The following is a 12,487-nucleotide window of genomic DNA, read 5'->3' as shown; positions in this document are numbered from 1 at the left end:
TATCTAGTCTGGAAAAAGACAATTTCATTCTATTACCTGATGTGTTCACACATAGGACTATGCCTGTTTCTCAGCTCAGCATTCCCAGACAAGAAGACCTCATAAAATGGCCTTATTTGAAGGATATCACAATTCATGAAATACACTCTGGCATTGATCTTCTTATTGGGACAAATAATACAAAGGTATCAGAACCTTGGGAGCTGGTTAACAGCGAAGGAGATGGACCATACGCAGCAAGGACCCTACTGGGGTGGGTCATTTATGGTCCACTGAGAGGAGACATCATTAGAGACACAAATGGCCATGCTGCTGCTGTCAATCGAATATCCATTGTAAAGCTAGAGGAGTTGTTAATTAAACAGTACAACCATGACTTCAGTGAAACCAACAAGGAAACAGAGGAAATTTCTAGAGAGGAAGTAAAATTCTTGGATACTGTGAATCACTCTGCAAAAATGACGGACGGACACTACTGTATAGACTTACCTTTCAAACAAGAAAATCCCAGCATGCCGAATAACCGTTGCATTGCAGAACAACGCATCCAGAGTCTGAAACGCAAATTTGCCAAAAACAAGAACTTTCATGACGAGTACACATCTTTCCTCACAGAAATGATAAACAATGGTTACGCTGAAAAGGTACCACTAGATCAGCTGAAGGGAGGTGATGGGGAGCTCTGGTACATACCACATCATGGGGTGTATCACTCAAAGAAAGGAACCTTGAGGGTGGTCTTTGACTGTGGTGCAGTCTTCAAAGGAACATCACTGAACTGCCAACTGCTGAAAGGTCCAGATCTCACCAACTCACTCATTGGAATTCTCATCAGATTCAGACAAGAACCGATTGCTTTGCTGGCTGACATCAAAGCAATGTTTCACCAAGTTAAAGTACCAGAGAAACATACAGACTATCTAAGATTCCTCTGGTGGCCTGACGGTGATGTGCAGCAAGATCTTGTTGAATACCGGATGAATGTACATCTCTTTGGAGCCGTGTCATCACCAAGTTGTGCAAACTTTGCATTGAGAAAGACTGCTGAAGACAATAAAACTCACTTTCCAGCAGAGGTAATAAACACTGTACTCAACCACTTCTATGTTGATGATTGTTTGAAATCCACATCCTCAGAACAGGAAGCAATTAAAATGGTAGGAGACTTGACAGCCCTTTGCAGAAAAGGAGGATTCATACTGTCAAAGTGGATCAGCAACAATCGTGCTGTATTAGCATCCATCCCACAAGAACACAGAACAAAAGAAACCAAGGAGTTGGACTTGGACAAGGATCATCTGCCACTGGAAAGGGCATTGGGATTGCAATGGTGTGTTGAAACAGATGTGTTTAAATTCCAAATTACTGCACAGGAACGACCATACACAAGACGTGGCATCTTATCTGTGGTAGGCTCTATATATGACCCTTTAGGTTTTCTATCACCATTTACTTTGCCAGCCAAACTGTTTATGCAAGAACTCTGTAAGAAAGCCCTTGGATGGGATGAAACCATACCCCAAACCTTCTGTCAACAGTGGACAGGGTGGCTTGCAGATCTTAAAAAGATGGCAGAGTTCAAAGTGGATCGATGTATGAAACCGACAAACTTTGGTCAAATCAAATACGCACAGCTGCACCATTTTTCAGACGCCAGTGAATGTGGGTACGGCACAGTGTCATATCTAAGACTGGAAAACAATAAAGATGAAGTACATGTTGCATTCATATCAGGAAAATCCCGAGTTGCACCTTTAAGACAGATAACAATTCCCAGAATGGAGCTCACAGCTGCAGTCCTCGCTGTTCGAGTTGACATGATGTTGCAAAGAGAATTACATCTTAAATTGGACGAATCCATCTTCTGGACAGATAGCACAACAGTGTTAAAGTACATAAACAACGAGACAAAACGCTTCCAAACATTTGTAGCAAACAGGATTTCCGTTGTCAGGGATGCTACTGAAGTTACACAATGGAGGTATGTTAACACAAAGGAAAACCCTGCAGATGAAGCCTCCAGAGGACTAACAGCAGAGCGCTTCTTAAACTGCAGGCGATGGATCAAAGGACCAGAGTTTCTCTGGAAACAACAACAACAATGGCCAAACCCTTACCTGGAAACTGCAATCTCTATTCATGATCCAGAAATCAAACAGGACATTACAGTAAATACCATTGTCACCAATCCATTGAATCCCACAAACACTCTGATCAACTATTTCTCATCATGGAGAAATCTCACAACTGCTGTAGCTTGGTTTCTTAAAGTAAAGACAACCCTCTTACAGCTGACTCAAAAAAGAAAGGAGGTTCAGACCATGGTGAGTGGCTTTGAAAGTAACCCCTGCAAAATAAAGGAGAAAGTGGAGAAGGAAATGAAAGTCTTTAAAACAACGCTCCATGGACAGTGTCTATGTCCTGAAGATCTGGCACAAGCTGAAAATGCAGTAATTTCTTTCAGTCAAAAAACAAAATTCAAGGAAGAACTTTCTGTCCTAAAATCTGGTAAAAATGGTGTCAAAAGAGGCAGTAATTTGTACAAACTGGATCCTGTGCTGGATAATGGACTTTTAAGGGTAGGTGGTCGACTGAACAAACTAGCGATGCCTGAGGAGTCAAAACATCCAATTATCCTCACAAAAGACCTTCACATATCCACTCTGTTGTTGAGACATATCCATGAACAACTAGGCCATGCAGGAAGAAATCATATGTTGGCTCGCCTCCACAAAAAATACTGGATTATCAAAGCAAACTCTGCTGCAAGAAAAATCATAACAGATTGTGTTGTGTGTAAAAGACAGCGAGGAAGAATTGGACAACAAAAAATGGCAGATTTGCCCCTCGAGAGGATTCTGCCAGATAAGCCTCCATTCACAGATGTAGGAGTGGACTACTTTGGTCCAATAGAAATCAAAAGAGGACGAAGTCTTGTGAAACGGTATGGTGTGATCTTCACCTGCATGGCAAGCAGGGCAGTACACCTTGAAGTTGCACATACACTTGACACAGATTCTTGTATCCATGCATTAAGAAGATTCATCTGTCGACGAGGTCAAATTTCAACATTAAGATCAGACAATGGCACAAATTTTGTGGGAGCAGAAAGAGAATTGAGGGAAGCATTGAATGGCTTGAACCAGGACAAGATCCATAGTGCTATGCTTCAGCGTGGGATAAGGTGGTGCTTTAATCCCCCAGCAGGATCCCATCACGGCGGTGTTTGGGAAAGACTGATCCGCATGGTTCGACATGTGATGCGCTCTGTTCTTAATCAACAAATTCTTGACGATGAAGGACTGCAGACTTTCATTTGTGAAGTTGAAGCGATATTAAATGATAGACCCATAACCAAAATTTCTGACGATCCAATGGACCTGGAAGCACTCACCCCAAATCATCTTCTTCTGTTGAAAACCAAGCCAGTACTACCACCTGGACTCTTCGTAAAGCAGGATCTATACATTAAGCGCAGATGGAGGCAGGTGCAGTATATGGCAGATCTCTTCTGGAAACGGTGGATACAGGAATACTTGCCATTAATTCAAGAAAGACAACGATGGTCTAAAGAAAGAAGAAGCTTCTCTCCAGGTGACATAGTTGTGGTGGTTGATTCCACTGCACCACGAGGTTCCTGGTTACTGGGCAGAATCCTGGAGACTAAATCAGATGCACATGGTTTGGTGCACACAGTTAAATTACAGACAAAGAGCAGCATATTGGAAAGACCAATAACAAAGATTTGTCTGCTCCAAGAAGCTGTAACAACAAGGACTGGTGGTAAAGACCAGATCCCAACAGGTGCTATGTTCTAGAACCTCTGGCCCTAAAAGATGAAAACACTAAAAGGAAGAAATGTACGGTGAAGAATCACTGCAGAAGATTACATGCCAACACATAGTACATGCTTGTTTGAAAAGATGTTAAAAAAAAAAAAAGGAAAAATGTACTGTTTATAGCTCCTTTAACTTTTTGTTATTGTAATTGTTTATTTATTTAAAACAATTAGGGGCCGGTGTGTAGGAGCCATTTTGTGTTTATTGTTATTGGCATGTTATTTAGTTTAAATATTTCTTGTATATTATTTTCCACTAGGGACACTGAAGGCACGGGGGTGTTTATATAGGAGCATAGGTGACAGGAAGGGGAGGGAACAGGTAGGGGGAGCACAAACAGTTCTCACCAGACCAGCAATCACCACAGACCAGCAATCACCACAGACCAGCAATCACGTCAGACCAGCACTCACGTCAGACCAGCAATCACCACAGACCAGCAATCACGTCAGACCAGCAATCACGTCAGACCAGCACTCATGTTACCACCAGCACTAAGAAAAACCAATGGAAAATGGTTTGTTTTGTTCTCATTTTATCATCATCAATTCCCTACAATAAACCGTCAAGTCAACAATAATTACAACTGGACTGTCATGATTTGCATCTGCGTCAGAACTTCATCCCTGCCTGCCTGTTAATGGCAATCAAATAAAAGGACGGACAAATTGGAAAATTGCCATTACAGATTCTAAATGTGCATTGTGACATTTAGTTATATAACTACATTTTATAATGAAGACAACAATCTTCTCTACCTTGCACACATTTCAACATAAGAATGAATTTTAGTATTTTATTGCATTTTCTGCTGAAATTCTCACGACCACAACTCGTCCAGTTCTGACTGAATGTATGTTCTGATTTAAACAGAGTAAAATGAAAATATTCAGGAAAACTTACTTACTCGCTTACTTACTGTCAGAAAAACGTGCTGTGTGCTTTTATTTTGAAATACAGTAAGGCCCTTCTAGTAGATGTACAAAGTTAGGCACAGAAACAGGAAGTGGTTAGGGATCCCAAAGTGAGGTCAAACAGCTCAAAGGAACGGTAACAGAGGTCGATGTGTGACGTCATCAGGTGGATCTGACTTTGTTCAAGTGAATAAAGATTCACAAATACAAGTAGAAACAACAACATGTTCTTTAAGAAGCCGGCTTTATTCAGTCACACTCACGAGTGCCTCCCCGCGAGGTTTTTTTAACTGACGTCATTACAGCACGCAATCCTGATTTTCGCTGCTGCCGAGGAGACGGGAAAAATTGTGTAGTACCGAGTCTGACCTTCACCCTATATGGAAATTTAATAACAGTCTTCTTGATGATCAAGTTTTTTGCAATGAGGTCATAAAGTTAGCTCAAGACATTTCTGAAATGGAAATGTCCTCTGTTAGTAAATGGGAGTGGTTTAAATTTAAAACTAAAGAGTCTGCAATCAAAACAAGTAAATATATCTCAAAACTTAAGAAAGAAAAACAACAGGTGTTGATAAGTGAAATAAACAATTTATGTCAGAAAAAAGATCTATCAATGGAAGAACGTGTCAAGTTAAATAGCCTCCAATCTGACTTGGATAATTTATACTTGGAAAAAGCAAAAGGGGCTTTTGTACGTTCTAGAGCTCGTTGGTTCGAGGAAGGTGAAAAAAATTCTTCATATTTTTTTAATCTGGAAAAGCACAGACAAGCAAAAAAGAAAATTCGGAAGTTAAACATCAATGATGTCATTATAGACACTAAAGACCAAGTTGAGAAAGAAATAGGAGATTTTTACAGTAATTTATACAAATCCAATTTTTCAGAAGAAAGCTGTGCTCCACTTTTTCAAAGAATAAATGAACATAAGAAAGTGATGGATGCCGATTTTAAGTTTGCGTTGGAGGATGATCTCAAAATAGAAGAATTAGATGATGCAATTTTGCGGATGTCTAAAGGGAAGTCACCAGGTGTTGATGGTTTAACCGTTGAATTTTATATATTGTTTTGGAAAGATATCAGAGAGATGTTGTACAATGCTTTTATAGACTGTATATCATCTGGGCATCTGTCACCAACTATGAAGCAGGGGCTTATCACCCTCATCCCAAAACCTAATAAGAATACACTTCTACTGGACAACTGGAGGCCAATAACCTTGTTATGCAATGATTATAAATTATTAGCACATGTATACTCTAACCGTTTAGATGGGGTTTTAACTGAGTTAGTCGATGAATGTCAGTCCGCTTTTGTAAAGGGTAGAAATATTCATAACCACACCAGACTGATACTTGATATGTTAGACTACAACCATTTTATTAGTACAGAAAGTTATGTGTTATTTCTAGATTTCTACAAGGCCTTTGATAGCATTGAACAGCCCTTTCTGTTGAAAGCGTTAAACTTTTTAGGTTTTGAAGACAAGTTCTGTAGCATCATTAAGATGCTCTATACTGACATATACAGCTGTGTTTCCCTGAACCCTGGGATGACCCCGAGATTTAAGGTTCTTCGAGGCATAAGACAGGGCTGCCCTATCTCTCCTAAGCTTTTCATTTTAGCAACTCAGCTTTTAACTATTCTTATTCAATTTTCTCCCGAAATACAAGCTATTTCAATCTTCGACAAAGAATTTAAAATAAGTCAATTTGCAGACGACACATCTATTTTTCTAAAAGATAAATCAATGGTTGATAAAACACTCAATACAATCTCAGATTTTTCAAATGCTTCAGGCTTATCCCTTAACATAAATAAATGTGAACTACTTCCCATACATACAAGTTCTGAAACGACAATTGCTTCCATTAAAGTGGTATCAGAAGTAAAATACCTGGGAATAACATTAACAAAGAACCTTCTTAGAAGAGAAGACATGAATGTGTCCAACCGGATATCAGATACAAGAAAGTCTCTTAGTCATTGGCTGTCCAGAGACCTTACTATTTTTGGCAGGGTTATTTTATCTAAAGCAGAAGGTATCTCGAAACTTATTTATCCATGCCACTCCCTGTATATTTCCTCCAACAATATTAATAAAGCTAATTCAGTGATTTTTCAGTTCATATGGAGAAACAAGACTCACTACATTAAAAGGTCCCAGCTTGTTAAAGACTATGATAAGGGTGGTGTCAATGCTCTTGATTTTCAATCACTAGTTGGCACGTTTAAAATCAATTGGATTAAGTCCTTTTTGTCCCAACCAAACTCTATGTGGTTTCATATTCCTAGATCTTTGTTTAGTAAAATAGGCGCTTTAGACTTTCTTTTAAAATGTGATTTTGAAGTGTTCAAAATTCCACTAAAACTGTCTAATTTCCACCGTCAGGTTCTCCATTTTTGGAAAAAGATATTTACTCATAACTTTTCTCCTCACTGTTCAACTCTGTGGAACAATAGGGTAATCACGATCAATAGAAAATCCGTATTCAAGAATGATTGGGTTGAGAGAAATATTATGTTTGTTACTGATTTATTGAATTCAAATGGTGACTTAATAGACCACACATCCTTTGTTAACAAGTTTAACTTTACTTGCGGTCTTCGTATATTTAGTAAAATTTCTAAAGCGATTCCCTTACCATTAATCCAGATAATCAAGAACACCTTAATGTACGCTAATGTTAAGGCTGTGTTACCAAAATTGATGATTGATGGGTGTGACTTGTGTGATAGAAAATGTAATAACAAAGTTATTCGGAATATCCTAAAATCTCGTTTTTTCCATGATTGCCACAGAGGGCCGCTTACTAGGTTTCCAGAGAAAATTGAACTTTCTGTTCTGTCTAAAGCACATTCCAAATATATTAAGATGCCTGTTCTCCCTAAAGTGAAAGAAACCCATTTTAAATTAATTCACCAGATCTATCCAACTGCTACTTTTCTTCAAAAAAGGTTTAATTTGGAGGTGAACCCTTCCTGTGCTTTCTGTGGTGAATCTGAAGAGACCTTAGAACACTTGTTTGTACTCTGTCCTGTGTCTCAAATATTTTGGGTCAACATTAGAAGCTGGTTATCGCTAAAAATTGACGATATTCCTTCTTTTGATTTTTTCAGTATTGTTTATTTCATGGATAATCTAAAGCCTTCTGTTACTGACATGGTAAACGTTATTTTACTCATGTGTAAATATCATATTCACTGTAGTAAGTGGAGAAATAGCAAACCCTCCTTTGACTGGTTTATGAATGATTTCAAATATTTTTACTTGTCCCTGAAAAAAGTTAAATCTAGCAGGATTGCTAGGAAGATTGGAGCTGATTTGTCTAAATTCTGTTTGTTTTGATTCCTGGCCCTCCTCGTTGTTGCTGTTTGTAATTTGTTTTCCTTTTTACATTGCTCCAGTTTTGTTGTCTGCTCCTTTAATTAATTTGCACTTAATCCCCCCTAGTCTTGACTGACGTTTTTGAATGTACTTGTTCTGTATATTTAGCTATTGTTGCTCATCCTTTTAAGAGTTTGTTGTGTCTTTTTGTGTATGTTGAAATTTTCAATAAAGTTGAAGGAAAAAAAAAAAAAAAAAAAAAGAGGAGACGGGAAAAAACTATGGGAAAAACCATACACATAATATATGTATAGGATCTATGGTTTTTCCCGTCTCCTCGGCGGCAGCAAAAATCTGTTTTGTATTGGAGTTTCAAAAGATTTTGTCAGATTTTTTTTTAATGACAATTTCCAATAAATGCCATAAAATGCCTTTTTTTTATTTTTTATTTAATTGTCATGTTTATTGTTATTGTTTCGTGCTTTTTTTAATGCACTGCAGGTTTGCACTGTGGGTTGATGGGATTTCATCTGTGCTGTATGTTTAACATGTTCTTGTGAAATCCTCCTGTTTTGATTGGGTTTCTTCCCGACGGCCCGTGAGCCTCGGAGGTCAGCACTGACCCATCGCACTACGGCACACTGAACAAAGAAACAGATGTTCACAGCTCATAGCACGAAGCAGCGACAGTAGAGGGGGAGCTGTTAAGGGCTTGGTACCTAATTATCCTAGGGGACGGGTATTTAGATCATCCTGGCAGCGCTCAGATGGACCCTTCCTCCTTGGCTGGGTGTTAGATGATTTTATTTTGAGCTGCGATCTTATAAGAAATATTAGACTAGAGGTGGGAAAGGAGGTCGCCCTCTGAGTTCTAGGAAATAGTAGACTAGTTAACTACAGCAGGTGATGAACTTCTCTTACCTGCAATAGGACCTTCATGCCCGTGGAGGACGCCCAACACTTTGTAGAGTATTTGACATCTTTGATAGATATAGTAACTCTAAAAAGATCAAATATGGGACCTTTAATGTCCTATAAATATGAAGAGAAAACACCGTGCTACAAAGTACTTTACTTTAAATGTCATTGAACACACTCAGAGCAAATATGTTCCAACAGTTTCTGTGATCACTCCTAACGTTTGACTCCTGAATGAAATTTACATTTTCACTACAAGTTCAATGAAATAGAATTTTATTTAATTAATGGATTTATTCAAATAAAATGACATTTATGAAATCAATTTAAAAATCAATACTTTGATATAATTTAATAATACCGATAAAAAAAATGTAATCAAAATAAAAAATATGAAATGTATTTTATGTTTGTATGGACTTTCTGAGTGTCTGAGTGGCACGGAAAAACAGGAAGTGACATCAGCGCAACAGACTACAAAAATAAAACAAGCTCTAAAATAAAATATAAAAAAGGAAAATATAATAAACATGTAACACGTATCAAAAAATGTAAATAAAAGGATGGATATTTTGGTGAAGTATGTCAAAGTATTTTAACACACCTGTTAAACTTATTTAGTTTTATTTTATTAAATTCTGTGTTTATATTTTTGTTCTAAATAAAAGGCAATAATAATAATAATAGTTATGGCACTTAAATTAGTATGTATTTATTATTTAGAGTAAAATATTTTACAATAATAGACAAATATATTTAAATCATATTTATATCTCAGACTTTATTTTCATTCTTCCTCTTTGTGTAAAACTGCTGAGTCATCGTTAAACGTAGAGTAATAAAATAATGAAACGAAGAAATCAGTCATCCATTAAAGCTGAGCCTGGATCAACAGCGCCCCCGTGTGGCTGAAAGGAGAATCAGAAACATGACAGGTTAGGGTTCGGATGTTCACAAACATCCAGAGAACTTCAAACATCCCAGAAGAGATTCAGGATCCTTCTCGGAGCGACTCGGAGCCAGGAAGAGACGCAGACCTTATCTTTCGTTTACACCTCAACCGATTCATTCACCAACCCAAACAATCTTCCAATATTAGCACATCCAGTGACTCAGAGCCTTGGACCGTACAGGAAGCTCGTCCTCTGAAACCTTCAGACTCAGAGCCTTGGACCGTACAGGAGGCTCGTCCTCTGAAACCTTCAGGCTCAGAGCCTTGGACCGTACAGGAGGCTCGTCCTCTGAAACCTTCAGGCTCAGAGTCAAATGGAGCTTTGAACTCGTACCTTGAGTGTGTCTGCAGCATGGCTGGCTGCAGTTGGCTCGATGTTGGGGACGGAGAGTATGGCGCACAGCTGAGCCTTCTTCTTCTCCAGAGTGTTCCTCAGCACCTCCACCTTCCTCTCCAGCAACATCGTCTTCAGCCCGGCCTGCTGCTGTGCATCCAGTAAGGCCGCCGTCTGCTTCCTCTTCAGCTCGTCGCGCTCCTGCTCAACCTGCCGGAAAACAAAAGGCTCCTTTACAGAGAGCTGGCAGGCGGCGTGAAGGGAAAAGTGGTGAGTGTGGTTACCTTCTGGACGGTCAGCTCTAGCTCCAGCTTCTCCATGTCCAGCTCATCCAGCTCCTTTTCCATGACCTTCACTCGCCCTCTACTTTTCTGTCACACACATCAGCAGCCTTACTTTGAAACCACTTCATGACATCACAAAGGGCAGTAGCCCCTCCCCTTCATGACATCACAAAGGGCAGTAGCCCCTCCCCTTCATGACATCACAAAGGGCAGTAGCCCCTCCCCCAGGTGGCTGTTGGTTGGTGCAGTGAACGTACCATGATCTGGCTCCAGTCCTTGTCCAGTTTTTCCAGATGCTTCTGGAGCTGTGGGAGCTTCTGCTGGGACTCCTGCAGAGCCGTCTGCAGACCATCCTTCTCCTGCCTGTCTGCTGCCAGCTCCCTCTCCTCTCTGTGCACCTCCTTCTTCAGCTGCTCCTGCTCCTCCTAAAGGACCACACACACACACACACACACACAGTGTCTTCTCCTGCAGGACCACACACACACACACACTCTCCTCTCTGTGCACCTCCTTCTTCAGCTGCTCCTGCTCCTCCTAAAGGACCACACACACACACACACACACACACACACACACACACACACACACACGGTGTCTCCTCCTAAAGGACCACACACACACACACACACACACGGTGTCTCCTCCTGCAGGACCACACACACACACACACACACACACGGTGTCTCCTCCTGCAGGACCACACACACACACACACACACACACACACACACACACACACACACACACACACACACACACACACACACACACACACACACACACACACACACACACACACACACACACACACACACACACACACACACACACACACACAGTGTCTCCTCCTGCAGGACCACACACTCTGTCCCACAGCTTCTCAGATTATCAGGGGGCGGGGCCTCCTCGTCGATACAAAGTGGAGGCTTACTACAACACTACTGCAGTGTCCAATCAGAATGATCCTCAGTGGAAAAGGGGGCGTGTCTGTAAGTAGAAAGCCTTCTGTGCTAAAATCAGAGACTTGAGACAGGAGGAGCACCCTGACCCGCTGCTCCTGGTCCCATGCTGCTGGATTCTAATAGATAAGAGTCCGTGGTGGATTGTGGGAGATGAGAGCGTGTGGCGTGGGCGGCGTGTTGGGCGGCGTGATGCCTTTGTGTCACCTTGTGTTGCAGCAGCAGGCGCCGTTTCTCCTGAATCTCGGAGAAGATGAGGACGGCCTGTTTACGCTCTCGGTCCTGATCCTCCACCTGAGTGGCGACGCGACTTTTCCATCGCTCGTCCACCTCCTGGATCTCCTCGCTCTTCTCTTTCTCGTGCTCGTCCAGCGCACGCTGCCTTTTCTCGTGAAAGTTCACCGCCATGTCTGTTTGGAGAAAAACACGGGGACGGTTTGACGAGACAGGCCGGGGTTTTTGTTCCCAGCTCAGAAAACAGGATGTGTGCTGGTTCACCTGTGATCCTCCGCTGGTAGTCGTTGTTCAGCTCCATCAGCTCCACCTGATGCTTCTGTCCGGACACGGAGAGACGACACCTTCAGAAATACAACACGCCGCAGGAACCAAAGCGTGACAAACAAAACGCCGCCTCACCAGTTTGAGCTCCTTGATGCGGTTTTCGTCGTCTAACTGCTTCTTCCTGTCGCTGGCCCGCAGGCCGCTCAGCTCCCCCCGCAGACCCACCTCCGTCTGCGTGTTCTGGTTCTGGATCAGCGAGGCGGCCGTGACGGCGTCCACCTTCAGGCCTGACACGATGGCGTGCTGTTCGGCCCGGACGTGCTTCAGCTTCTGCTTGTGCACCTGAAGGGGGCGGCGTTCAGGTGTGACGTTAAGGACTCACCTCTTTGAAAGGAGCGGTAACAAGAGACCATGCTGCGTAAACAGCTGTTTGGATTCGAACCTGCAGCCATCGCC

At 41.3% G+C, this 12,487-nt stretch overlaps 1 protein-coding gene across 1 annotated transcript; it reads right to left on the bottom strand.

Moving 5' to 3' along the window:
- Positions 1–9,753: 9,753 nt before the first annotated feature.
- On the bottom strand, positions 9,754–10,793 carry LOC306830972 (dynein regulatory complex subunit 4-like). Its single transcript, XM_079354770.1, has 3 exons — positions 10,569–10,793; positions 10,285–10,494; positions 9,754–9,906 (listed from the first exon to the last, which is right to left on the bottom strand). Exons 1-3 carry the CDS (start codon positions 10,629–10,631, stop codon positions 9,859–9,861), a joined length of 321 nt encoding a protein of 106 aa, XP_079210896.1. The 5' UTR covers positions 10,632–10,793; the 3' UTR covers positions 9,754–9,858.
- Positions 10,794–12,487: the final 1,694 nt, after the last annotated feature.

Source organism: Symphodus melops (assembly GCF_947650265.1).
Source record: "Symphodus melops genome assembly, chromosome: 10".
NCBI lineage: Eukaryota > Metazoa > Chordata > Actinopteri > Labriformes > Labridae > Symphodus > Symphodus melops.
The sequence above is the reverse complement of the archived record's forward strand: the minus strand, read 5'-3'. Positions and strand labels throughout refer to the sequence as shown.